We start from the raw sequence: 24,622 nt of genomic DNA, 5'->3' as shown, positions 1-24,622 counted from the left end.
TGATTTGCTCCCTCCTTCCCACACATCCTCCAGCATGCCCTTTGTGTTGGTGCATATTTTCCCTTCAACTCTGGGGTTATAAAGAATCTGATTATGTTTTTCCATCCAAACTCTTTCCATATCCTCGATCCTGTTGTTGAATGTTGTACCTTGCATATGTTGCCCCATTCCTTCTCTGTTATTCCTATCTCTAGTTCTCTCTCCCATTTCTCCCTTATGTAATTGGTCGTGTGTCCCTTGCTGTTCATTATAGCCCGGTATATTGCTGATATTACTCTTCCTTGCCCCCCTTCGTATGCCCATACCATCATCTTGATTATTCCATTCAGTTCTTCGTCTTTGGCCCCCCTTATTTCTTTGTTGTAGTAATCTCTAACCTGTAGATATCTGAAGTGGTCCCTGTTTTCTAGTCCAAATTTCTCCTTTAATTTTTGTAGAGTCTGCATTTCCCCCTTCTCTATCATTTTGCATATCGCTGTTGCCCCCCCCCCCCTCTCCCACCTTTTGAATCTATTAAATAGCTTCTTAATGCTAGTAAAACAAAATACATAAATCAAATCAAATGTATTTGTATAGCCCGAGATCACATGGAATAGCCCCCATGGGCTGTACAAGTCTTCTTGTACAAGTCAAGAAGACACATCACAATAGATCAGAAACAAAAAAAACACCATCAAATCCAAATGCGACACTCCCAGACTTGCATGCCGTTTTCTAGAGCCAGAAACATTGAATATGATGATGTACACATCTACCGTAAGTGGTTCTAGCATTAAGCGAGTCACTGAATATAAATATCTTGGTGTGTGGCTTGATCAGAAATTTACATTTACAAGATTCACTTATTTACTAAATCTGTCATGGAGCTGGAATTTGAGTTATCACCATGTGTCTATCTATTAAATAATATAACAAACTGCCACTTAGACCAAAAGAAATGCAGACTGTTGGTATACATAACATATTTTGCAAAGAAATGTATACTTCTTCTATGGAAAAATGAAATTTCACCAACATTCAATATGTTCATAGAACAAATATCTCAGTTTCTTCCCTTAGAAAAGATAACGCTTGAAAAGCACAACCAGGGTCACTTATTTCAAGAACTTTGGAATCCACTTTATACTCAACTGGAAACTCATAATGTAGTCCTATAAATGTGTCATATCTAATATAACAGACATGGAGTTTTAGCAGATTAGATGAGCTGATCTGTTGAGGCTCTGTGCCTGGTTGCCTGCGCATGGCTGTCAAACCCCGCCCCCCCAACAGGCAGCGGCCCGGACCCTTCCCTGTCGGAGTGGCCATCGATAAGCGGGTGTGAGCAACTGGGTGCTACTGTATAAACTGTCACTGTTTACAATACCGACATTTGCACTTTTATTCCTTATTACTTATTTACGTATGATTTACCTACTGTCCCTTTATTTTATTTTATTATTATTATTATTATTATTATTATTATTATTATTATTATTATTATTATTATTATTATTATTATTATTATTATTATTATTATTATTATTATTATTATTATTATTATTATTATTATTATTATTATTATTATTATTATTATTATTTTTTGTTTATTTGTTTATTTGTGTGTGTGTGTGCCTGTACGTGGGCAAGTGTGCGTGTGTGTGTGTGTGTATGCCTGTATGCGCGTGTGTGCGCGTGTACGTGTGTGTATGCAGGGGTGTAAAGTACTTGAGTAATTGTACTTCGTTACAATACTTAAGTACTGTTTTGGGGGATTTGTACTTTACTCTAGTATTATTATGTTTGTATACTTTGTACTTTTACTCCATTACATTTCAGAGAAAAAAAACATACTTTTTACTCCTTACATTTAAAATGCAGACCTACAAAGTACAAAGTACAAATCTCACAGGTCCAACCATTTTAATTAGTATATTGTAATTGTTTATCTGGCCGAACTAACGTTAACGTTATTAATCCTGCGACCGTAAACAGCCAATCAAATCCCCATCAATGGAAAATGAACCCGCCCATACCCATGCTGATTGGTCCTTGTGCAACACTAGAAAGCGGGGATCTTTGATTAAACACCTGCTATCAGAAGAATAGACAGTCAGATCCGCATTATGCTGTGGTTAATATTGTGATATTATTCAGGGTACTCCAGTATTCTGTCTTCAATATTGTGATATTATTCAGGGTATTCCAGTATTCTGTCTTTAATATTGTGATATTATTCAGGGTACTCCAGTATTCTGCCTTTAATATTGTGATATTATTCAGGATAATCCAGTATGCTGTGGTTAATATTGTGATATAATTCAGGATACACCATTCTGTTTTTAATATTGTGATATTATTCATGCTGTGATGTGAATGCCGTCCATGTTAGTTTACCTTCAATGGAGAAGTGCATTAAATAATTTTAATGCAAAAAAAGTGTCCTCTGTTCTTTCATTTCAGCATGGTCTATCGCAGAACACATTCCATTGTGGGCAGAGTGCATGCTTGGTTTCATTCCAGCCTTGCCTAAACACCAGCTGATGATTTCACTAATTGGCTCACCTCTTCAACTAACTCACCTGGTACAATGTATAGTTAAAATGAAAACTTGGCCCACGATGGAATGAGTTTGAGACCCCTGGTCTATCCCTTTAAAAAAAAAAATTACAAATTTTTTTTTACTTTTACTTTTTAGTATTTAAGTACATTTAAAAGTAGGACTTTTAGACTTTTACTCAAGTGTGTTTTTAGCCAGATACTTTGACTTTTACTTGAGTCAGATTTTGAGACGGTACCCATACTTTCACTTAAGTATAATTTCTGGGTACTTTTTACACCCCTGTGTGTATGTCCCAGTGTGTGTGAGTGTGAGTGAGAGATGGGAGAATGGATTGAGTGGGGAGCACAAGGAAACATTTTCAAAATTGTTCATGAGAGTGACACTGAACATTCTGTAGATCTGTCGATTGAATGTGAAACCTCAAGATTTAAAACAGAAATTTACATTTAAATTCCATGTGGACAACCTTGCCTCCACGTTGTGACAGGAATTTGGCTTCCTATACATAAACAAAACCAGCTTTCCTTTGATTAGTAGGAAGAGAGTTGTCGAAGCAGTTTTCTCATCATCACTATGGTGATTTATAGGCATGCTGAAGCTTCAACCATTAAATCCCTGGACTCTGTCTATCACTCTGCTCTCAGATTTATAACTAATGATAGATACGACACTCATCACTATGTCCTTTATGAGAAGGTTGGTTGGCCCTCTCTGGTATTTGTTCATTATTAAGGCCCTAATTCAGGGTTCGAAATTAACGGGGGCTTGGGGCATAATGCCCTTGAAAATGGACAAAATGCCCTCGAAAATCAGTTAAGGGGGGCACTTAATGCCCCCGACAGTTTACTAATTATATATATTTATCCGGTAATGGAGCGTCTGTGTATCGTACGGTTCAGATGACGCGCAAATAAAAAAATTCATTTGGCGGAGCCGGTGTTCTGCACTGGCTGCAGCCAGCCAGGTGCTAGTCAGTTTGTGTAAAAATGGCACGCACAATATAAATCAATCTTCATTACGACTTTAAAAACATAGCCATTAACATTACATAGGCCTACACACATCTTGCCATAGCGTTAGCAGTTTGTACAATGTTTGTAGCTGTTAGCTAGCTAGCCCTTCACAACAACAGCTAACACCGTAGCTACTAGCTACTGTAGCAGAGGAGGAAATGGGAGTCTGAGAGGCGGGGTGTTTAAAGACAATGATAGGCGTTTATTTAACATCCAAGAAGGCTAACATACAACTGTGTTTTACTAACTCCAACCGGGACTATTATCGCTTTCGTGCTGCTTGTTGATGTTATGAACTGCTCCTAACGTGACCGGAGCTGAAGGTGCCACACGCTAAAATGTCCGTGGGGACCCGGCGCCAACCCATAGATAGTTCCAACTCACCGAATTACGTAATCCACCACAGTTGCACTCAATATTTAAATAATGTTAGTCTAAATAAATGTAGACAGAAACATAATAATTTCAAGCAGAAAACGAATCTTTCCATTAAGAACTGACAATCAGGGAATTTAAACATGGTTGACATTGTTTTTGTGTGTTTATATTAATTAAAGAAATGAAAGTCTAGTGCTGGCTGAGCATATTGTTTGTTTGTACTAAGTTAATACTTTGACAAATGTAGCCTATATTTTTCAGTCAGTTCGGTCTTTGTGTGCCAAACATTATTTAAGGCTGTAAACACTGTAAACCTTTTATTTTATTTTTAATAAATGAGAAGCATGTTTAGATTTGAGTGTTAAATTTTTTTTAATAAAAATGAACGTATATCGAACTGAAAACCGTGACCCCAAAATCGTGATACGAACCAAACCGTCCATTTTGTGAACCGTCCTACCCCTACCGTTTATCATAAAAATTCAGTGCCCCCGAAATACAAAAAAAAGCCCCCGAAAATCAATTAAGGGGGGCAAAAAAGCCCTTGATTTTTTTTTTACATTTCTAACCCTGCCCTAATTGGTAAGCTACCTCCTTATACTACATCATTATTGGAATGCATTTTGAACCTATGGAACCCATTCTAGTGACTGGCTGGTCCTTAAGGTCCGCAGAGTTAGCTTGGAACATCTTAAATCTGCATTTTGCTATGATGCCCCTAGCTCATGGAATGAACTCTGCCCTCCAACATTTGTAAATCAAGTTGTATGTGTTTTAATTGATTTGTTATCCTTGCTTTTTGCCTGACCTTGTTGTGTTATTGTTTGCTGTGTGATTTTCAGTGTTGGGCAAGTTACTTTTAAAAAGTAACTAGTTACAGTTACTAGTTACTTCTTCCAAAAAGTAACTAAATTACTTACTCAGTTACAAATTATAAAAGTAACTAGTTACTTCAGAAAGTAACTATTGCGTTACTTTCATTTTTTTTTTACATAAACAACATACACAAATCTAAACTTTTAATGTTGCTGTGGGACAAAGTGAGACTAGCCTCCAATCAAATGCCATGTATGTAGATATTATAATTACTATGTTTATATAGTGGATCATACAAATACAATAGATGTTTTGAAACTTTTGATATGTATTGCCCCTCAACAGGCCACAACTGGGCAACATTAAATTATGCTTGTTAAGCACTATACCAAAAATAAATAACAAATATATACTGATTGATTGAACATTTTAATTAACAGATTGCAGAATGGGTACAGCAGTACGGCTCAATACACACAATTGTTAAGGGGATGCAGATCAGAGAAAGACTTTCGTCTTGTTTACATCAGGGTCCCCCATTTTCAATTCATGACATTTATGACATACACAACATACAGATATAAGAATCTAATCGAATCATTCTAAACCAGGGGTCTCAAACTCAATTTACCTGGGGGCCGCTGGAGGTAGAGTCTGGGTGAGGCTGGGCTGCATCAAATATTCCACAAAAAAGGGTTTAAAGTATTCCAAAAAAAAGTACAACTGATCCAATCTTCTCACAAACAAACTCACTAAAACCTCACAAACACCAGCAACTGAGCATTCTCAGTGGTGTCAGTGGACTCATCCACAGCTATGGAAATGCATGTGCATTTTTTTAACAATAATTCTGCTTGCAGCTTGATATGATTTCATTCCATTTATTTTTGTGGTTCTTAGCACTGTATTCTGAGGAAAGGCTGCATCAAAATAACTGTTTTGTTTCATAGTGGCTTCAAATTGCCACTCTTCACAAGAGCTACCGTTTCTTGGTGCTGGGAGGATGCACGCATATTTTTTAGTCCATGCACCTTTGAATTGCAGTGATTTTCACTGTCGACTTTTCTTTTACTTTCTTTGAACATGCCACATTTTTCTACTAACTGCCTGCTGGCGAAACTAGGCTACTAGCTACATTTATCTCACAGGGATACAACTGGGAATGAGGTTACTAGCTACAGTACCTGCAGATTAGACTACCTGTCGATGCGCTGTCAACTCGCTCTGACTCGGCCCTGCTGAAAGACAACATGCATTCCGTGAAGACCCGCCCTACTCTGCTCTGATTCGCAGACTGTGGGAGGGGGGGGGGGCACGCTGACGGGACGCTGAATGTGATTGGACCAGAGTAGACAGACAGAGACAGTGGAGCAGTGCTTCCAGAGGAGATGAGTGGAGAATTTGCGCACTAAACAAGGAAGAACATATTGCCCCTCAGCGCAGATATCTGTCTGATGAAAGAAACAGGTTCATTCATAGTAACGCGCCGCATTTATTTGCAGTAACGGTAACGGCGTTATTGAGATTGGAAGAGTAATCCGTTAGATTACTCGTTACTGAAAAAACTAATGCCGTTAGTAACGTTGTTACTTATAGCGCCGTTATTCCCATCACTGGTGATTTTATGTTTCTTTGCTTATTTCTGTATACACTCGATGTGACTGTAAATGAAGAAAACCAGTTGCCTTTTGAGTTTAAATAACGGTTTGAAATTAAATGAAAAGAAATATGCCATATTTAGCCAAGAAGGCTAGTTTTCATCTGTAGCCCCTGTACAAGTCAAGTTCAAGTTCAAGTTTCAAGTTTCTTTATTAGTTGTCATACAAAAGTACAGAATACTTTTATATAAAATGCTTCTTTCTGTTTTGCTCCAGAGATTGTGCTAGATAAAAATAGATAAGTATAAAATAAGTATAATAAGTATAAAATAGAAGTCAAGTACGTAGACAAAAGTGTTCAATATATACATATATACAATATACAATGCAGAGTAGAAAAGTAACTGGGTTACAATACAATACAGTACAATGCAGAAATGGGATGAGGTACAATTTAGGTACAATTTACAGTAAGGTGTAATGAGGTATGAGTTGTAGTGCAAATTCTTTACCAATAAATATAAAGTGTGTTAAGTGTCTAAAGTGGGTAAAGTGGGTGCTACACTACAGTGAGTTGTTTGTTTAAAGTGAGTGTGTGCGTGTGGATGTGTGTGCTGTGAGTGTATTTGATGGTTGTTACATAGTGTTATTGTCATTTAGCATCCTGATGGCCTGAGGATAGAAGTATACAAGTATAAAAAAAACAAGCGTTAGACATCAAACAAGTCAGTATCTTACCAGCGTAAAATCAATATACACTGTCACTGTGCCACCGTATTACTTGGATATGTTGGGGGCTAGCCAGATTGAGATTAAGTTGTAGACTTGGATTTGTTTTGCAGGACCAGAAATGGCGGACTCATCCTGAATTGTGTGAAATTCCATGTTCAGCCTCCGGTTTAACCTCTGCAGATACTAAAGCCAAATAATGGCAGGGCATTAACCAATCAATCTTATTATTTGTCATGTTTATATTCATTCTCCACCAATCTTGTGTTTTATCCATTCCCAGAATGAAAGAGAGCAGATTATGACCACCAATGTCTGGCTAACACAGGTAAGCATGATGAAGCATCAACGGTAATCAACCCAATTACACTTGCTCACCTTTCCCTATCCCTTGCTCCATGTCCTTCTTCCTGAACTTGAATTAAAGCATATCCATTTTTCCTCTCTCTTAGTGTGGAAACCGTCTCTGTAATTGTGCTTTGACCATCCTTCATTTGACTCATAATGAGGCATATCATTTTAAATGAGCTGGTCTTCATTCTAACAGCCCAAACTCTCTCTGTCTCTTTAGCACTGGGTGGATTACAGGCTGTCGTGGGACCCCTCTGAATATGAAGGCATCGACAAGCTGCGCATTCCCTCGCGACACATCTGGCTACCTGACATTGTATTATACAACAAGTAAGCATCATGGGGCAGGTCTACACAATCCTTTTATGGTGTGTTTTTGTTATGGTTTGTAACCGACCCCAATCGCACAACACAAGACAGGTATGAGAGTAAGCCAAAACAGGGCATTTATTCAATACAAACAAAAAGCGGCACTGTCCCTTTAAGGGAGAACACAAAAATACTGGAAACAAGGAAATAGGAAAAAATGTGGCACTGTGCCTTTAAGAGGCGAGCAGGCTAAGGGGCTAAGGCTAAAGGACAGGGCCAGGGCAAAAGGTCAGGGCAGGAACAGGGGCACTGGAGAGGGGGGAAACAGGGACAGAGGCCCGGGGAGGCGGGCTGGAGACAGGGACAGAGAAACAGGGTTAAGGCCTTGGACAGGGCGAGGGCCAGAGCTGCTTACAGGGATGGCAGGGTTCAGACGGCGGAGGCCTGGCAAGGAGATCCTCCTCGGAAGTGAAGAGATGCATCCTCCCGTGGGATAGGAAGCGATGCGCGCCGGCTTGAGCGTCTGGAGTAGGAGCGCGCCGGCTTGAAGAGACGCATCCTCCCGTGGGATAGGAAGCGATGCGCGCCGGCTTGAGCGTCTGGAGTAGGAGCGCGCCGGCTTGAAGAGACGCATCCTCCCGTGGGATAGGAAGCGATGCGCGCCGGCTTGAGCGTCTGGAGTAGGAGCGCGCCGGCTTGAAGAGACGCATCCTCCCGTGGGATAGGAAGCGATGCGCGCCGGCTTGAGCGTCTGGAGTAGGAGCGCGCCGGCTTGAAGAGACGCATCCTCCCGTGGGATAGGAAGCGATGCGCGCCGGCTTGAGCGTCTGGAGTTGGAGCGCGCCGGCTTGACGTCTGGAGTGGGACACTGGAAAACCTCCTGTAGAGGAATAGAGAGCGTAGACGGTGTCCCACTCCAGGCAAACGGCGACAGGTGGTGATGGCTGGCACCTCGTCTCACGCCGGAGACACGGCAGGTGATGGTAACGTCCAGGACTCCATGAACACTGAACACAGAAAAGGATAAAGAGTCCAGAACAAAGAACCAGCATACAGAACGACCCGACGAGGACTGGAGGGGAGGTCCAGGTATTTAAAGCCCTCTGGGGCGCTAATCATAACTTATCACAGCTGTGAAAGGTAGTCCAAGGGTGGGGGCTGGTGAAGAGCAGAGGAGAGTAAAACATTGTGAGGGTGGGGGCTGGTGAGGTGAGGAGAACAGGGAATTAAAGGTCCAGGGAACAGGCGAAACCTCACAGTTTTTTTGTGTTTAAATTAAGTTTCTTTCCAAAATCAGATGTTGACTATTTGACCACATGACACCTAATAATTGGCATTAAACTAAAGCTCACCACTGAATACCAGTATAGTATTGGCTGATTTAAAGGAACATGCCAATATTATGAGAAATGTGCTTGAGGTAGATTTTCTTCTCCAGAAATATACCAATTTCCTCTCTGTGCATTTAGTAGAAGGCTATCCAGCTGCAAGCTAGCCTAGATTAGCACAAATGAATGGAAGCAAATACGGACCAGCTAGTCTAGCTCTTGGCCAAAAACACCTCCCCCGGAGTTTTAAGCTAGAGAAGACATTCGTATCTATCTTCTAGTCTGACTCTGGAGAAGATGGTAAGTGCATTTCCCATAATGTTGGCGTGTTTTTTTAAGAAATGTGCCTCGTACAATTTGATAATGTAATAATGTACATAATGTGTTTTGGAATTATTGGCCAATAACTTTTCTTTATCCAAAATGGATACTTTTTTTTAATATATATATTTTTAACGAAACACCTCAAACTGTAGGCTAGGGTTAAGTATGTTTGAGATTCGACTACCTTGATAACACACACATAACACAAGATTGATTTACAACTTCTAGCGATCTCTCTCTCCTTCCTCTCTCCATAGTGCTGATGGCACCTATGAGGTCACGGTCTTCACCAATGCCATCGTTCTTTTCAATGGCAGCATCTTCTGGCTGCCACCCGCCATCTACAAGAGCGCCTGTAAGATTGAGGTCAAACACTTCCCCTTCGACCAGCAGAACTGCACCCTCAAGTTCCGCTCCTGGACCTATGACCACACAGAGATCGACCTGGTCCTGAAGTCGGAGGTGGCCAGCATGGACGACTTCACCCCGAGCGGAGAGTGGGACATCTTGGCCCTGCCCGGCAGGAGGACCGTCAACCCTCTGGATCCCACCTATGTGGACCTCACCTATGACTTCCTCATCAAGAGAAAGCCCCTGTTCTACACCATCAACCTCATCATCCCCTGCATACTGATCACCTCCTTGGCCATCCTGGTCTTCTACCTTCCATCAGACTGTGGGGAGAAGATGACCCTGTGTATCTCCGTCCTCCTGGCTCTCACCGTGTTCCTGCTCCTGATCTCAAAGATTGTCCCGCCCACCTCTCTGGACGTGCCACTGATCGGCAAGTACCTGATGTTCACCATGGTGCTGGTGACATTCTCCATCATCACCAGCGTGTGCGTGCTCAACGTGCACCACCGCTCCCCCAGCACGCACACCATGCCCTCCTGGGTCAAACTGGTGTTCCTGGTCAAACTGCCAGCCTTGCTTTTCATGAGGCGCCCGCCAGCCAACAACTCTGCACGCCAGAGGCTTCGCCAGCAGCGGTGTCAGCGAGCCAGGAGGGCCATCCTGGGGCTGGGCTACCCGGCCCCGTCTAAAACAGCCACCTTCGTGTCTTCATCCGCCCTCCTCTCTGCCGCCACTGCCTTCTCCTCCCCAGGACACTTTTACAACAAGAATGCTGCTCCCCCTCCCCCCGGCTACAGTCAAACCAACAGGAAAGGGGATGCACGCACCACAGAGTACCTCCCCAATGGCTTCCTTTCCACCCAGGACCTCCGGCAGAGAAGCAGGTCAGACTGGGCCGCCGATGTGCAGGAGGCAGTGGATGGGGTGCGCTTTGTCGCTGACCATATGATGGGTGACGATGATGACCAGAGTGTATGTATAAGCCAAAACCTAGAAGTCTGTCTTTCAAGTGTCTTACTGTAGCACCGTAGTACTGTATGTGGAGGATGTATTCTTCTCCTCCCTGGTACCACACTGGAATTACTATTGATTCTGATCTCAGTAAAGCTGATCAGGTGTGTTAGCTTGGCGCTGGGTTAAACAGTATGCATTTACTGTGGCTGCTCAATAGCAGGAGAGAGGAATAGCCTACTAACCCTGAAAAGTGGTTGTGACCCAGTAAATTGAAGCCAGACTTTTGGTGATCAATCGTTTTCTTAGATAAATCAATGTAATAGAGGCGGTGACCAGGCTTGAGAAATTACTCTCTTAAAAAAACTGCAGAGTTCAGCACAGGGGACGGGTTGAAAGGGTCAATAGCTATTTCAGTCTGAGACTCAGTAAGATAGACACTGGTCCTACCTTGCTGTGCAGTGTTTATTTAGTCAACGAAAATTATGACTAAATATGGTTGTCAACAAAGCTTTTTCCACTGATGACAACGAGAAGAGACGCCGCGTTATCACTTTCAGTGCCCATCACGTCATATGACGTTTTATCAGCCCAATGCCTGAATGCCCACGACGCTAATTATCGTTTTATTTTTTTATTAGCGATCTGATTTCATATTTCATCAACCGAGTCTCCCGTTGGTACACCAGCCCCATCAGCAGCTCAGAATGGAAAAAAGCGCCCCCTATCGTCTATCCCTGAGTAACTGCTTACTGTCGCTTAGACTGACCTGGGATCAGTCGATATGTAGAGGCGGGGCCAGCTGGCTCCCTGAGCTGGCAAGCCGTCTGATGAACATGGAAGTGATCGCGGGACGGGAATCAGCCTGGAATATATATTCACAGTAGCCAATCGATAGTAGACAGTAGTGATCGATTTTTGGAATGGCGATCAGGAATTGGAATGATCTTTTTGGAGAACATCTGATCTGAGGTAAGGAATCTATTTGACCAGTCTTGGGATAATCAGAGTTGTATTCGCTGAGATATCAACGCTATGTGTGTGTGTGTGTGTGATGTTGAGTAAATGAGGTAATCGATTTTCAGCTCGCGGCCCCAGCGTGCATACATACACATATACTATCGATAATCTAGCGTTTATTTGAAAACGATTCATAAATAAAAAAAAACGTTTTGTGTATTCTAGAGTATTCCAGTACAGGGCGTTTATCGTGGAATCTTTTTATTTTCCTTGAAAACGAGGGCTTTTCAAAATGCTATAAAACTAAAATGAACCGATAAAAAAACAATCCGCTTCGACAATGTTGACTGGAAAACGAGTCATTGATAAGCGACGGGCAGATTAGACACATAGCCATAATTTAAAACATAGATTAGGCGTTATTAACGCTAACATTGAAGTGGATGGTGGGCATTCAAGCACTAAATCGTGCGCCCCCTGCTGGCACTGAAAGTGTTAATGTAGACCATGTGACACTAACGTGACTAAATAATTAATGCAATGTCGTTGACTATAATCAACAACACAAAATTTAGTTTACAGAATAAAATCTTGCCGAAATCTCTCTTAATTTTAAGACGAGACAAAATAATTATAACTTTTAGAATAATTCATGTTATTATTAGTGCAGCATTTCCGTTTCCTGTGTGCAGCGCAAGCGTTTTGATTAATTTCCTCACTTGTGTTATATGTTCTTAGCCAGCATTCTAGATAGCAGTAACTGCACATAGCATGGGTTTAATGGAACAATGGCGGGGTCTCGGTGGTCTTGTATGCAGTGGAGACTTGGCAGAATGTATTGTTGAAAGTGAAAGACGAGGAGGAGAAGAAGGGGAGCCCGCTCAGCCCGGGAAGAAATGTGTGAAACCTGTGACAGGTCCGTTGTTGTGTTGTGGAGTGGAAAGAGGAAGAAGGTGAATAAAACCGTTATGTTGATGATCACCAAACTCAAGTCAAGAACTGTCCAACGGCGAATGCTGTCTAACTATACTTTGAAACTAACTGCTACGTTACTGTTAGCATTAGCAACTAGCTAGCTGTCAAATCATCGCTAATTCATTCTGGCATTCCCTTTACTTCTCACGCTGGACACTAATGCAGGAAACAATCCCACCGCTGCCACCAATGTAACCGAGGAATAGTCCGCCTATACTTTCAAACTATACATGTAGTCAAATGAAATCACGGGAGAATTGATATCTGATCATCAACATAACGGTTTTATTCACCTTCTTCCTCTTTCCACTCCACAACACAACAACAGACCTATCACAGGCACACGCCCTGCAACTCCACCTAATAACATCATCATCAATAATAACATAGAACACATAAAATAGCTTACATAAGTCTAACCAGCTAGCACTAACATTAGCTTGTTTTTGTTTAGAAAAGGCTCACACCAATTTATGAGGCTAGACTAAAATGCTCAGACCTGTAGTTGACTAAAACTTGACCAAATGAAAAATAGATAAAGGTGACTAAATATGATGAAAACTAAAAAGAGCATTTGACACATGAAATTTTTTTTTTTAAATAGCTGACAAAATGAACACTGTTGCTGTGTAAATATTATTTAGTTAACAATAGTGTCTGGTTATTGCTGCCAGAGATTCAATTAGATTTCTGCAATTGTTGACATACTGGAATCATAGGAAAGGATGTACTGTATGCATGAATGTAAACTAAAGTAAATGGTTTTACCAGCACAATGTACTACCACACAGCTGACCCACTGGAGCAAACAATAACCTTAACTGGTTTTCTGGTGTGTGTGTGTGTGTGTGTGTGTGTGTGTGTGTGTGTGTGTGTGTGTGTGTGTGCGTGCGTGCGTGCGTGCGTGCGTGCGTGTGTGTGTGTGTGTGTGTGTGTGTGTGTGTGTGTGTGTGTGTGTGTGTGTGTGTGCGCGCGCGCCTGCCTGCCTGCCTGCCTGCCTGCCTGCCTGCCTGCCTGCCTGCCTGCGTGCGTGCGTGGGTGCCTGTGTGCGTGCGTGTGAGAATGTGTATGTTTGTGTCTGCATTTGTATGTGTCCTTGCAGGTAATTGAGGACTGGAAGTACGTGGCTATGGTGGTGGATCGAATGTTCCTGTGGATCTTTGTGATAGTGTGTGTGACGGGTACCCTGGGCTTGTTCCTCCAGCCTCTGTTCCAGACTTCCATTGTTCCCATCCAGCATCAAGGTTCAGAGGCCCCTCGGATCTGATCAGCAGCAGCAACAAAAGCATCTTTTGTTTCTTAGATAATCTCTGGTACCGGTATTGTACAAGTCCATGAGGTAAAATCCAGCAGAGACCAATGTCGCCTAATAGTCAAAGGTACATGGTCCACTGTAATACAAGTCTCCTCTGCTCCACGATACTCTGAGGAAGGTGTACTGTGACATATGCAAGGTACTTAATGTGGCATCAGTGTGCCAAGTTTATTTCCCTTTATTGCTATGAAACTGATTATATGGGGAAAGGAATAAAACAAATTGCCTTTTGCAGAGATATGAGTTATTTATTAATTTTTTACCCAGGGACAGTGCACATTAATCAACATATTCAGTTTCCACATCAATGTAAATGTGCCAGAATTAGCTAATGAGCTAGTTTTCATCTGTAGTGCCTGCCTACCATGAAGGACAGTTGTCTGCCGTCAGATGTTTTTATTTGTATTCCCGTTATATCACCTTGTTGTTAATTTCTAATGTGTCATTTGAGAATCTATATATGGTCAGTCTGTGTCCTCTTCAGTTTGATGTATTACAAAACCCATAACGTTTCAGATGTTGGATGAGGACTTGACTTCATAAATCTATGGACTATGGATGATGAAAAGCGATATCTCAACACATTTGTCTAATAAGTTAATAAGAACTTTTAATCATATAGATGTAACATTTAGTTCAAAAGACTGCGTGACCCAATGGAAATATTTTGATGCAATATTTGTTTATTAATTAATAAAATTAATAAACAATTCTCATTTCAAATGTTTGTTCTGCTCACAATTTCTTAACCCGTTCAGGTGGAAGATTTTTTTGGAAGGTTTTGTTTCTACCTTAGAATTCTAAAACAACATAGCTGTCAGTTTCCAATTGCCAAGGTGACATCATGTGATGTAAACTCGATATTTAATATTCACACTCTCCAACAACTAAAAAAGCCAATGGAAAAAGCTACTTGAAAATATAAGTTGAGACAACTGATGATTTAATTGTTACAGTGTATCTTAACAAAATGATGGCCGTGCCACAGATAGTTGGACTCCTCAACAATTTAGACTATAATCAATGTAGTCACCATGGGCTTTTAAATGTGAATTATGCAGTTTGGTAAGATACATTTGTTTATATTAGTAGAGCCTACAATTAGTTTGCAAAACACATTTACTATAGCCTATGTGTAATTAATTATATGTGTAAATAGTTTTATCTTGTCATCATATATCAAACAAATACTAGTTTTGAGGGACTCTGAACTAAGCCTAGAAGATGAATACATTTAATAAATATATTTTTTAAATGCAGGATTTGTCATTGTAAACAAGTAGCTTTTCTTGGTTCAAGTAGTTCCAGATTGGAGACTGTTGCGTGTCCGTAGAGGTAGAGGGCAGAGGGGCAGCTGGAACGCTCACTGGTGACTCCGGCCGACCCACAACAGAGACAATCTTTCACATAGTGCACCTTTAAATACAGTAAAAGAAGGAGACTGCTTAGAGAAAATGATGACCACCTCATTATATTTCATACAGCACCATCTACTGGAAACACTGATTATGCCTGAGCTTACAGAACATATCCTTAGTTTGTCTTTTTGCACACGAAAACACACACACACACACACACACACACATCTAGACATGTATTGCACTCAAGCAAACTGGACCTTTACAGTGCTGAGTGGGCTTGTTACAGATTCTGCAGATTGGTTCTTCTCTGAGGGTTTGACTTAAATCAAGAGAGAGCCTATCAGCATCCATGCTAATGCCAGAGCTTGTCTTCCTTGGTCCACAGTCAGTTCAAATTTACAAGATATTTTATTGCTTTTTCACTTATTTGCACTCTTATTTAGATACACGTAGAAAGTACATTGCATCATTACCATCAATAATGTTGTCAATCCAAGCTAATCTGGGGGGGGGGGGGGTTCTCAGGACCCACCTGAGGATCTCATTAATCACAGTTCCCACATCAGATGGCATCTGCTACTATAACAAACATCTGCTACCATAGCAAGCATCACATTGTTCTTCTGCTACCACAGCAAGCATCACATTGATCATCTGCTACCATAGCAAGCATCACATTAATAATCTGCTACCATAGCAAGCATCACATTAATAATCTGCTACCATAGCAAGCATCACATTAATAATTTGCTACCATAGCAAGCATCATATTAATAATCTGCTACCATAGCAAGCATCACATTAATAATTTGCTACCATAGCAAGCATCACATTGATCATCTGCTACCATAGCAAGCATCACATTGATCATCTGCTACCATAGCAAGCATCATATTGATCATCTGCTACCATAGCAAGCATCACATTGGTCATCTGCTACCATAGCAAGCATCACATTGATCATCTGCTACCATAGCAAGCATCACATTGATCATTTGCTACCATAGCAAGCATCACATTGATCATCTGCTACCATAGCAAGCATCACATTGATCATCTGCTACCATAGCAAGCATCACATTGATCATTCACTGCAGGATGTGAGTCAAAGGTTCTTCTGTCACATTACATGCTGCATGATCTGCTTATAGATTGACTTTGCTCTCAAGTCATTAAGCATGTAAATCTTCAACCCAAATCCATTATAGATGACAGCTGACATAGAAATAATTTCCACCCATGTATTGAATTGTTTCACATTTTGTCAGACTGTATCTCAGTCCTGACAACATACCCACGAGTACAATAAATAACAAATAAAAAGTTGCCTATACTCAATCTATAGCTATTTACTGCCTTCAACAGCTGCCTTACATTGTGCTCATAACTACCTACATCAACTGATCATCTACCCATATAACACTGTATGATAGCCATGTACAATAACACTGTATATATCACATAGTTATTCATCTTCATATATTACTGTTTACAGCGACTCAAGCATGTGTATGCTTTCCAATGTGGACATAGGCAAAATAGACCAGGCTACAACAATTTTCTGTTAAATATAGAATGAGGAAATCTTAGCAACAGTTTGTAATTTTGAATAATGGTAACCAATGTATAAACAAGCATGCAGAGAGAGAGAGAGAGTTTAACACGGAATGGTGGAGGCGCTGTCCGCGGTGCTGAATGGAGAGCTGCTTTCCAACGACCTGCACGCTTCCATCCTCAGTGATTGACTGCCTCCAGTGCCTCGGTCTCAACCCGCAGTCCCGCACCCCCACCCCAGTAAGAGTGCTTCCCAACAACTGCACGCTTTCACCGCTCCCCCACTTTCTCTCCCTCCTTGCCTCTTTCCTGTAGCCCTTTGCTCTTAGCGTGGATTACAGCCTGGATTTACCTTTTGAACAACCATGCAAACCCATGTTTTATTTCTCTTACCCACCTGTTCCTTCCTCCTCTTTCTCCTGTCGGGTGAGTATCGTTTTTCATTGAGATATTGGTACTTGTTGCGTTACACTATGTTTCCTAGTAAATGCATGATCAAGAAACATGTGAACATTTTTATTTAAAATGTTTTGGAGAATATCAATACATTATTGAGACAATGAGACATCTTTCAGAATTCCTTTTACTGTGAATGTGGTAATTCTGGACAGTTTTGTCCAAAACATAACACGCCTTTGTTCTTAGTCTATATTGTTACTTGTTGAAGGCAATTTGTTAATGTTAATGTCAACTACAGGTATGGCTATGTTTCATATATACTATGTAGTGGTGTATGGGATATCAGTGACATCGCTGCTTAAGTGGTCTTCTCGTGCGTTATGAAAACGCATGGCACATTATCTGACATTTGGCATGAAGCAATTACTTTTCCTTTACATCTCCTGTGACTCTAGAAACCTATAGGCTACTTATTTGATTGCTCTGGTGCTAATTTAGTCATTTTAAAATGTGTGTGGAACCTGACCTTTACATTATGTACAATAACACCACCACCACTGTGGTGCACAGTGTAACTTTAACTGGAAACACATGCAAATATACTACTACTACTACTAATAATAATAATAATAATAATAATAATAATAATAATAATAATAATAATAATAATATTAGATAAATAAATACATCATTCCAATATGTGGCCTATGGGAACTGGCATTTTGAAAGTCATCAAGATGAGTCATTCAGGTATTAGTCATAGCCTGCTAAAACGCAGCATGTATCCACTCAAAACAAAGCACTGCAGCATGATTGTTTTCTGACCCTCTACTGTGAGTCAGGTGGCACCTGCTCGGAGGCAGAACACAAGCTCTTCTCTGTGATATTCTCCCGCTACAACCAGTACATTCGACCAGTGGAGAACGTGTCAGACCCAGTTGTCGTCCAGTTCGAGTTGTCCATGTCACAACTGGTCAAAGTGGTAAGTAGGCCTATACAGTAGCCTATTACTACAGCAGCATTATCACAGTGCTTTAGAGAAGCTACTCTATTATTATTACTATTTATATTCCCCTGCCTGGCCCCTGTACCCTCCCCCTTGCTGCTATGACACCAGCCTTTACCCAATAGGCGGCTGCATATATGAAAGTTTATATATATTAAAAAATTGGAACAAAAGGTTTCTCAACAGTTTTTTGTAGTTTTGGGTGTGCTAACATACTAAAAGTCTACCAAAGTCTGACCACTATAAAGGTGTAATTTTCAAGATGGCGTCCAAGATGGTCAAAAATGCCTTAGAATACACTAACTCCTTCATTATTTATCCTAAACAAGTAATGTTTGCGTCTAACCCTATGTTATTGGGGCCTAGAAATCCACTGGACTTTCAGAACAATTGCAGAAATACAATTACATAATTGTGAAATCCAATATGTTGTGTGTGACTCTAAAACCATCTGAAAGGGTCACCTGTTTCAGGTTACTTACTTACTTAGGCCTTTTATTCCTTTCGGAACATAGGCCATTGATGAAAAGTTTCCACCCCGTCTGTCTCGAGCCATCCTCTCCAGCTGTTTCCACGTCAGTCCCCTCCTCTCCTCATCCTCCCCTCCCCCTTGAGTTCCAAGTTCAAGTTCTTTAATAGTTGTCATACAGAAGTACAGAATACTTTCATACAAAATGCTTCTTACTGTTACGCTCCAGAGACTGTGCTAGACAAGATAGTATCAAATAACATAATAACATAATATAGCATGAATTTAGAAGAAGAAAATGAGGTCACAGTGTTCGGTATAGACATATGTACAATGTTCTGAGTTACCATATAATATACAATACACAATACTATGCAGTGTACTAATGTACAGTACTTTCTAGTGCAAAGCAGAAATGGGATGAGGTACAATTTTAGGTACAATTTACAGTAAGGTGTACGAGTTGTAGTGCAATCCTTCATCCATAAATATAAAGTGTGGGGAGTGGGTGCTACAGTGTGTTTGTTTAAAGTGGGTGTGTGCTATAAGTGTGTGGAGTGGGTGCTACAGTGTGTTTGTTTAAAGTGAGTGTGTGCGTGTGGATGTGTGTGCTATGTGCGTTTGGTGGTTGTTGTTGTGTAGTGTTCATTCATTGTTCGTTTAGCAGCCTGATGGCCTGGGGATAGAAGCTTCTTCTGAGTCTTTCTGTGCTCGCCTTGAGACTCCTGTATCGCTTGCCTGACCGCAGCAGTTCAAAGAGGCAGTTGTTCGGGTGACTGGAGTCTTTAATGATTCTCTTAGCCTTGCCCTTGCAACGCTTGTAGTAAATGTTCTGGAGGGTGGGGAGCCCCCCTCCAATTGTGCGTTCGGCTGAACGTGTCACTCTTTGTAGTCTTCTTTGGTCTTGTGCAGTGCTATTCCCAAACCAGGAGGTGATGTTGCCGGTCAAGATGCTCTCTATTGTACATGAGTAGAAGTTCTTAAGGATCTTCTGGCTGACTTGGAACTTCCTTAGGCGCCTGAGGAAGTAGAGGCGTTGTCGTGCCTTCTTCACAACAATGTTAATGTGTGTGGTCCATGTCAAGTCCTCGGATATGTAGGCTCCGAGGTACTTAAAGCTGTTGACTCTCTCAACCGGTGCCCCGTCGATGCTGAGGGGGCTGTAGTCCTTGACCCCCGACCTCCTGAAGTCCACAATCATCTCCTTTGTTTTGCTGACGTTCAGGGAGAGGCTGTTTTCCTGGCACCATCCCGCCAGGACCTTGACCTCTTCCAGGTAGGCCCTCTCGTCGTTGGCAGAGATCAGGCCCACCACCACTGTGTCGTCAGCAAATTTGACGATTGTATTGCTACTCCGCTGAGCCACACAGTCGTGTGTGTACAGGGAGTAGAGGAGGGGACTCAGAACACAGCCCTGGGGGGCCCCTATGTTGAGGGTGATGGATGAGGAGGTGCAGTTGCCTGCTCTCACCACCTGGGGTCTGCCAGTCAGGAAGTCCAAGACCTTCCTGCTCAGTGTCTCTTCTCCAGGGCCCTCATTCATCAATGTGTGCGTAGAACATGACCTATTTCCACACGTAAGCACGGAATGTAGAACTAGTGTACGCACAGGGAAGTCGGGATTCATCACACGGTGCGTACGCAGGCTCTATGCTCCTCCGTGTTGATGAATACCACTTTGTTCTACCGTCAATGCTCGTGCATGATTATCCATATATGGTCATGAAAATGAGGAAACACCCCCCATGGGATGTGAAATAATGGACTGACCCGAGCGGAACTCCGAGAAACTCCACGAAGATTGTTCACTGCTGTCGAACCAAGAAGACACTATCGCGTATTATGGGATAAATAAAAGGCGGACTTGTAAACGGTGATGTCAGATATCAACGGCTCCCTAAGACCATTGCTGCAATTCTGCCTGGACAGCTCAAAATACTAATAAAGACCGTTCGTTGACCACTGTTTGGCGTTGGTTGTGTGTCATTATAACCGTGCTGTAATATGAATGCCTTTATTAGTTGTGTTCTATTGGCTATATGATTTTTAGAGGCATCTATTTTGTTGTCGGCTAATAAAGACCGCGCTGGAATATGAATATGCCTTTTCCCGTGTTGTTTGATTAATACCCAGGGATTAAAGTTCTCCTCAATTCTATTCCAAATCGCGATGGATCTCCCGTCAATTTTCTACCTGCTGCATATGATTTCTAGAGGCATACTACAATCTATTTTGATGTCAGTATTGGGTAGCCTATATAAACAATATAATACGAGAGCATATATACAAGAACAATGAATCTCACTGCATGTATGATGTAGCCTGCCTTTCAATACATGAACTTGAATTCCATCATGTTTGTGTGCGGGACTCACAAGGCTGTTGTCACAATGGGTGGTACCGGTGTACAGTAATAACAACAGTCTACACAATATCACGATCCATGCCATAGCCTATGTTCTATTAGGACATGATCTGTGACGACAAATGTTCTAGAATGTTTGATTAAGATATCATACTCTGACAGCATGCCTATGAGCAACAAAAACGCAAACTTGAATCCCATCATATAGTCTGTCCACTATCTGCATGGTGTCATTGCAATGCGTTTTATATTCTTTCTTATACAGTAAAAAGGGGGAAGAACACTATATTCATATGACTTATTCTTCTTACAGCTTCGAAATTCCACTTGTTTCGTTTAACGTAAAGCCTTTTAAATATAATCAAAACGTTCCCGTGTTTCGGCGGTCTGTGCGCAAAATAATAACGAGTTGAGCTTTATGATTTATGATGAATTGAAAATGGGGGACCCTGATGTAAACAAGATGAAAGTTGGTCTGCATCCCCAATTAACAATTGTATGTACTGAGCTGTACTGTACTGTACCCATTCTGCAATCTGTTAATAAACTTTTCAATCAATCAATCAATCAAGCTACGCGGAGCGCAGTCAGTCAGGCCTACACCCCGTATATTCCGATAACGCTATATAAACCATGCTGTATTCATTCTGAGAGAAAGATCTATTATTCCAAATGCTATTTATAGGGTTTTGACCATAATTACACTACTGTTGCTATTTTACAATGAACTATAATGAACTACGGTTCGTACAGAACATGCCAGTGTTATTATGCACAGAAGCTCATTTCCTTGTTGTAATAATATATTCTACCACTGGGCGCCAGGTACGCCTGGTCTGACCTGTGCGTAGATGTAAGCACGGAGTCAAGTTCAAATCGAAATTGATGAATCCCACTCTGCTTAGAAATGATCGTACGCACAGGGTAAGCACAGATCTGTGCGTAGAACACGTTGATGAATGAGGGCCCTGGTGTTTTTGGGTCTTGCTCTGCCTCGCTTGCCTTGTGGGTTCCAGGTTAATGCCTGTTTAGTCATTGCGGTTTTGTGTCTTCGAAGTGTGTGCCCAATCCAGCTCCATTTTCTCCTGGTCAGCTGGACCTCCACTGATTCTAGCTTGGTGCATTCCCACAGCTTGATGTTGGTGATTGTGTTTGGCCAGAAGATCCTGAGGATACGTCTCAGACAATGGTTGATGAAGGTCTGCAGTTTATTAATGATGTTAGTGGTGGTTTTCCAGGTTTCAGAGCCATATAGTAGTACGGATTTGACGGAGTTGAAGTTTTTGAGCTTGGTGTTGAGTTTGATGTTTCGGGTTTTCCAGATCTTGTTGAATGTTGCTCTTGCTTTTCCTATTCTTGCCCTTACGTCTTCCTCAGTCCCGCCATCCACAGCTATAACACTACCCAAGTATGTGAATTTGTCAACCTCTTCCAGTGTCTGGCCCCCGATGGTTATGGGCTTTGTGCTTTTATTATTGACTCTGATTACTTGAGTTTTTGGTCCATTTATTTTGAGCCCAAGTCCAGCTGCAGTTGTTTCTAGCAGCTGGGTTCTGTTTCGTTATGGATCTCGCTCAGCATCATACTGCACTGTACTTCACTTCGTGCACGAGCACTGAATAAAAAATTCCACCATGTACCTTTACATCCCAACATTCGTCTGGCCACACCCCCATCCGCTTACCTTCATAAGCAGGTGTGTGGTCACCTACTCGCCTCCTTCTTCACTTTCACCACAAGGAAGTGCCTTTGGTAGATCCCCACTTGACGAGGTTGTTAGTAGAAGAAAGTTGGAAAACAAAAGAACGGGAAGATACGTTGACATCATATCTTTATTTTCTCTCTCACTATTTCGAGAAAATACGGCGATATTGTCTTCGTTACTGGAGTCTGGAAGATGATGATCATTCTGACCTTCAACAGCTTTTTCTATGACTATAACATGCCTTAAACACTCTGACTACGACGTCATCTTTGACAGAGGATGTTAGTCGAACCTACACCGGGAGCCCTGCCGGCGAGGACTGCGTCAACATGGAGAAACGTAGTGGCTGGGTGGCGCAGCGACGCTACCCTCGTCGCCGACACAGGAGATGCTGTGTTCAACTTCGGTGTCCCGTTAGCCAGATTGCAGTTCTCTTGGCCTGCGCTCAGGGTAGGAAGGTCCCGACCGGACTTTAAACACTTCTTCTTTCCTTCCCTTCTAAATGTTTTGTAATAACGATGTTTTCCAAAACGTGTGTTGCTGCAATACATTGAGGATACGACACGTGTTGTGTGTGAATTGTCTTGTCACTGGTATAGCTTCTCTCTCCATAGAAATCGGGTTGTTGTTTACATGTGTAAAAATGATCTGGTTAGTTGTGATGAGAACATGTGTGTTCATGTAACGTGAACTCACAACTAAGGGGGTTAATTAATATATGAAGCTATGCTTAGTGACATGTGATTGAGGAATGAATTCTTTTCTCAGCCTGTAATGACAATGAACAGTGTGTTCACATATTAACAGGGTTACCTGTTCAACTTGGTCGTATCAAGGGTAAGGAAGGAGGGGTGGTCCCCCCGGTTTCCCTGGGGCTTCCCCACCCTCCTCTCAGACATGTTGTTTACAATATATTGTGTCACTGTGTTTGTGGGGATACGATGTAACCCTCTGCTTAATTGCTGGGGTTGTGCTTTCCGCTTGAGAAACAATTTTTTCCTAAAGAAAAGATTGTTTGGTCACTTATCATGTGTGCTTGGCAAGGCCTGTGGCCAATGCGTAATCGAGGATTCTGTATTCTCTCGTTATGAAAAACGGCGTTCCTCTGTAGCAAGAGTGTACTTTTGCCATTTTTTGTTGTGATGAAGGGTTGTGTGTGTCTTGTGATCTACAACTGGGTTAGGTTTGGCCCACAGAAGCACATATGTAAGTCTGGTACCGGGGCTCTTAAAGGGGGCCCTCTCTGTTCTGTGTTTTTTCCTTAGTAAAAATCAGATAGCAGGTTAGCACATGAGTTATGTGAGGCTTTTCGATGCTTCATGTAGCGGGCTATGACTGTGTCATGCTCTACTTGTCATTACATCGTATCATGGGTGTGGGGTCGTAAAGGGGTGAACTGGTAATCCTTTCCTCCCCTTTTCTGATTGGTCAGGGGTTAAAACCTCTTGTCCTTCAAGGTTCCTGTTACGTTGCTGTGCGGCACATTACAGGGTAAGAGGGGGGGGGCGGGAGTTTCCTGGTCCCACGCCCTGGAAGATTGGGCGTGTGCACCGCGGAAATTCCCCCGCCATAGAGTACGTCACTGAGGGCGTCTCTGTTGGTAAGACTTCCGTGGGTTGTTCAGGTCCATGTTATGGATCTGTTTCAGGGAGTTGTCAGAGCTCCTCCTCACGAAGCTCCTCCTCGGGCCTTCTGTGAGTTCGGACTCTCCTTCCCTGTGAGGGAGCCTCCTCAGAGTTCAGAGCCTCCTCCTCAGATTGTCAAGGTGAGTAGAACTTCAAAAAGGAGTTCTGCTCTATTGTGTGTGTATTCGATTCAAT

General features: G+C 41.9%; 2 protein-coding genes across 2 annotated transcripts in view; both read left to right on the top strand.

Annotated features, from left to right (window-relative positions):
- Nucleotides 1–13,895, top strand: part of chrnb4 (cholinergic receptor, nicotinic, beta 4 (neuronal)) — a gene marked incomplete at its 3' end in the record, with an annotated part of 33,697 nt that extends 19,802 nt beyond the window's left edge. The window contains exons 3-6 of the mRNA XM_084337524.1: nucleotides 7,360–7,404; nucleotides 7,648–7,757; nucleotides 9,646–10,714; nucleotides 13,731–13,895. Of these exons, the coding sequence (XP_084193650.1) occupies nucleotides 7,360–7,404; nucleotides 7,648–7,757; nucleotides 9,646–10,714; nucleotides 13,731–13,895 (1,389 nt within the window). The remainder of the gene's footprint in view (nucleotides 1–7,359; nucleotides 7,405–7,647; nucleotides 7,758–9,645; nucleotides 10,715–13,730) is intronic.
- A 3,328-nt stretch (nucleotides 13,896–17,223) lies between these two features.
- Nucleotides 17,224–24,622, top strand: part of chrna3 (cholinergic receptor, nicotinic, alpha 3) — a gene marked incomplete at both ends in the record, with an annotated part of 43,624 nt that continues 36,225 nt past the window's right edge. The window contains 2 exons of the mRNA XM_084337110.1: nucleotides 17,224–17,284; nucleotides 18,100–18,239. Of these exons, the coding sequence (XP_084193236.1) occupies nucleotides 17,224–17,284; nucleotides 18,100–18,239 (201 nt within the window). The remainder of the gene's footprint in view (nucleotides 17,285–18,099; nucleotides 18,240–24,622) is intronic.

Source organism: Notolepis coatsorum (genome assembly GCF_963971535.1).
Source record: "Notolepis coatsorum genome assembly, chromosome: 20".
Lineage (NCBI taxonomy): Eukaryota > Metazoa > Chordata > Actinopteri > Aulopiformes > Paralepididae > Notolepis > Notolepis coatsorum.
Note: the sequence above shows the minus strand (reverse complement) of the source record. Positions and strands in the feature narration are given on the sequence as shown.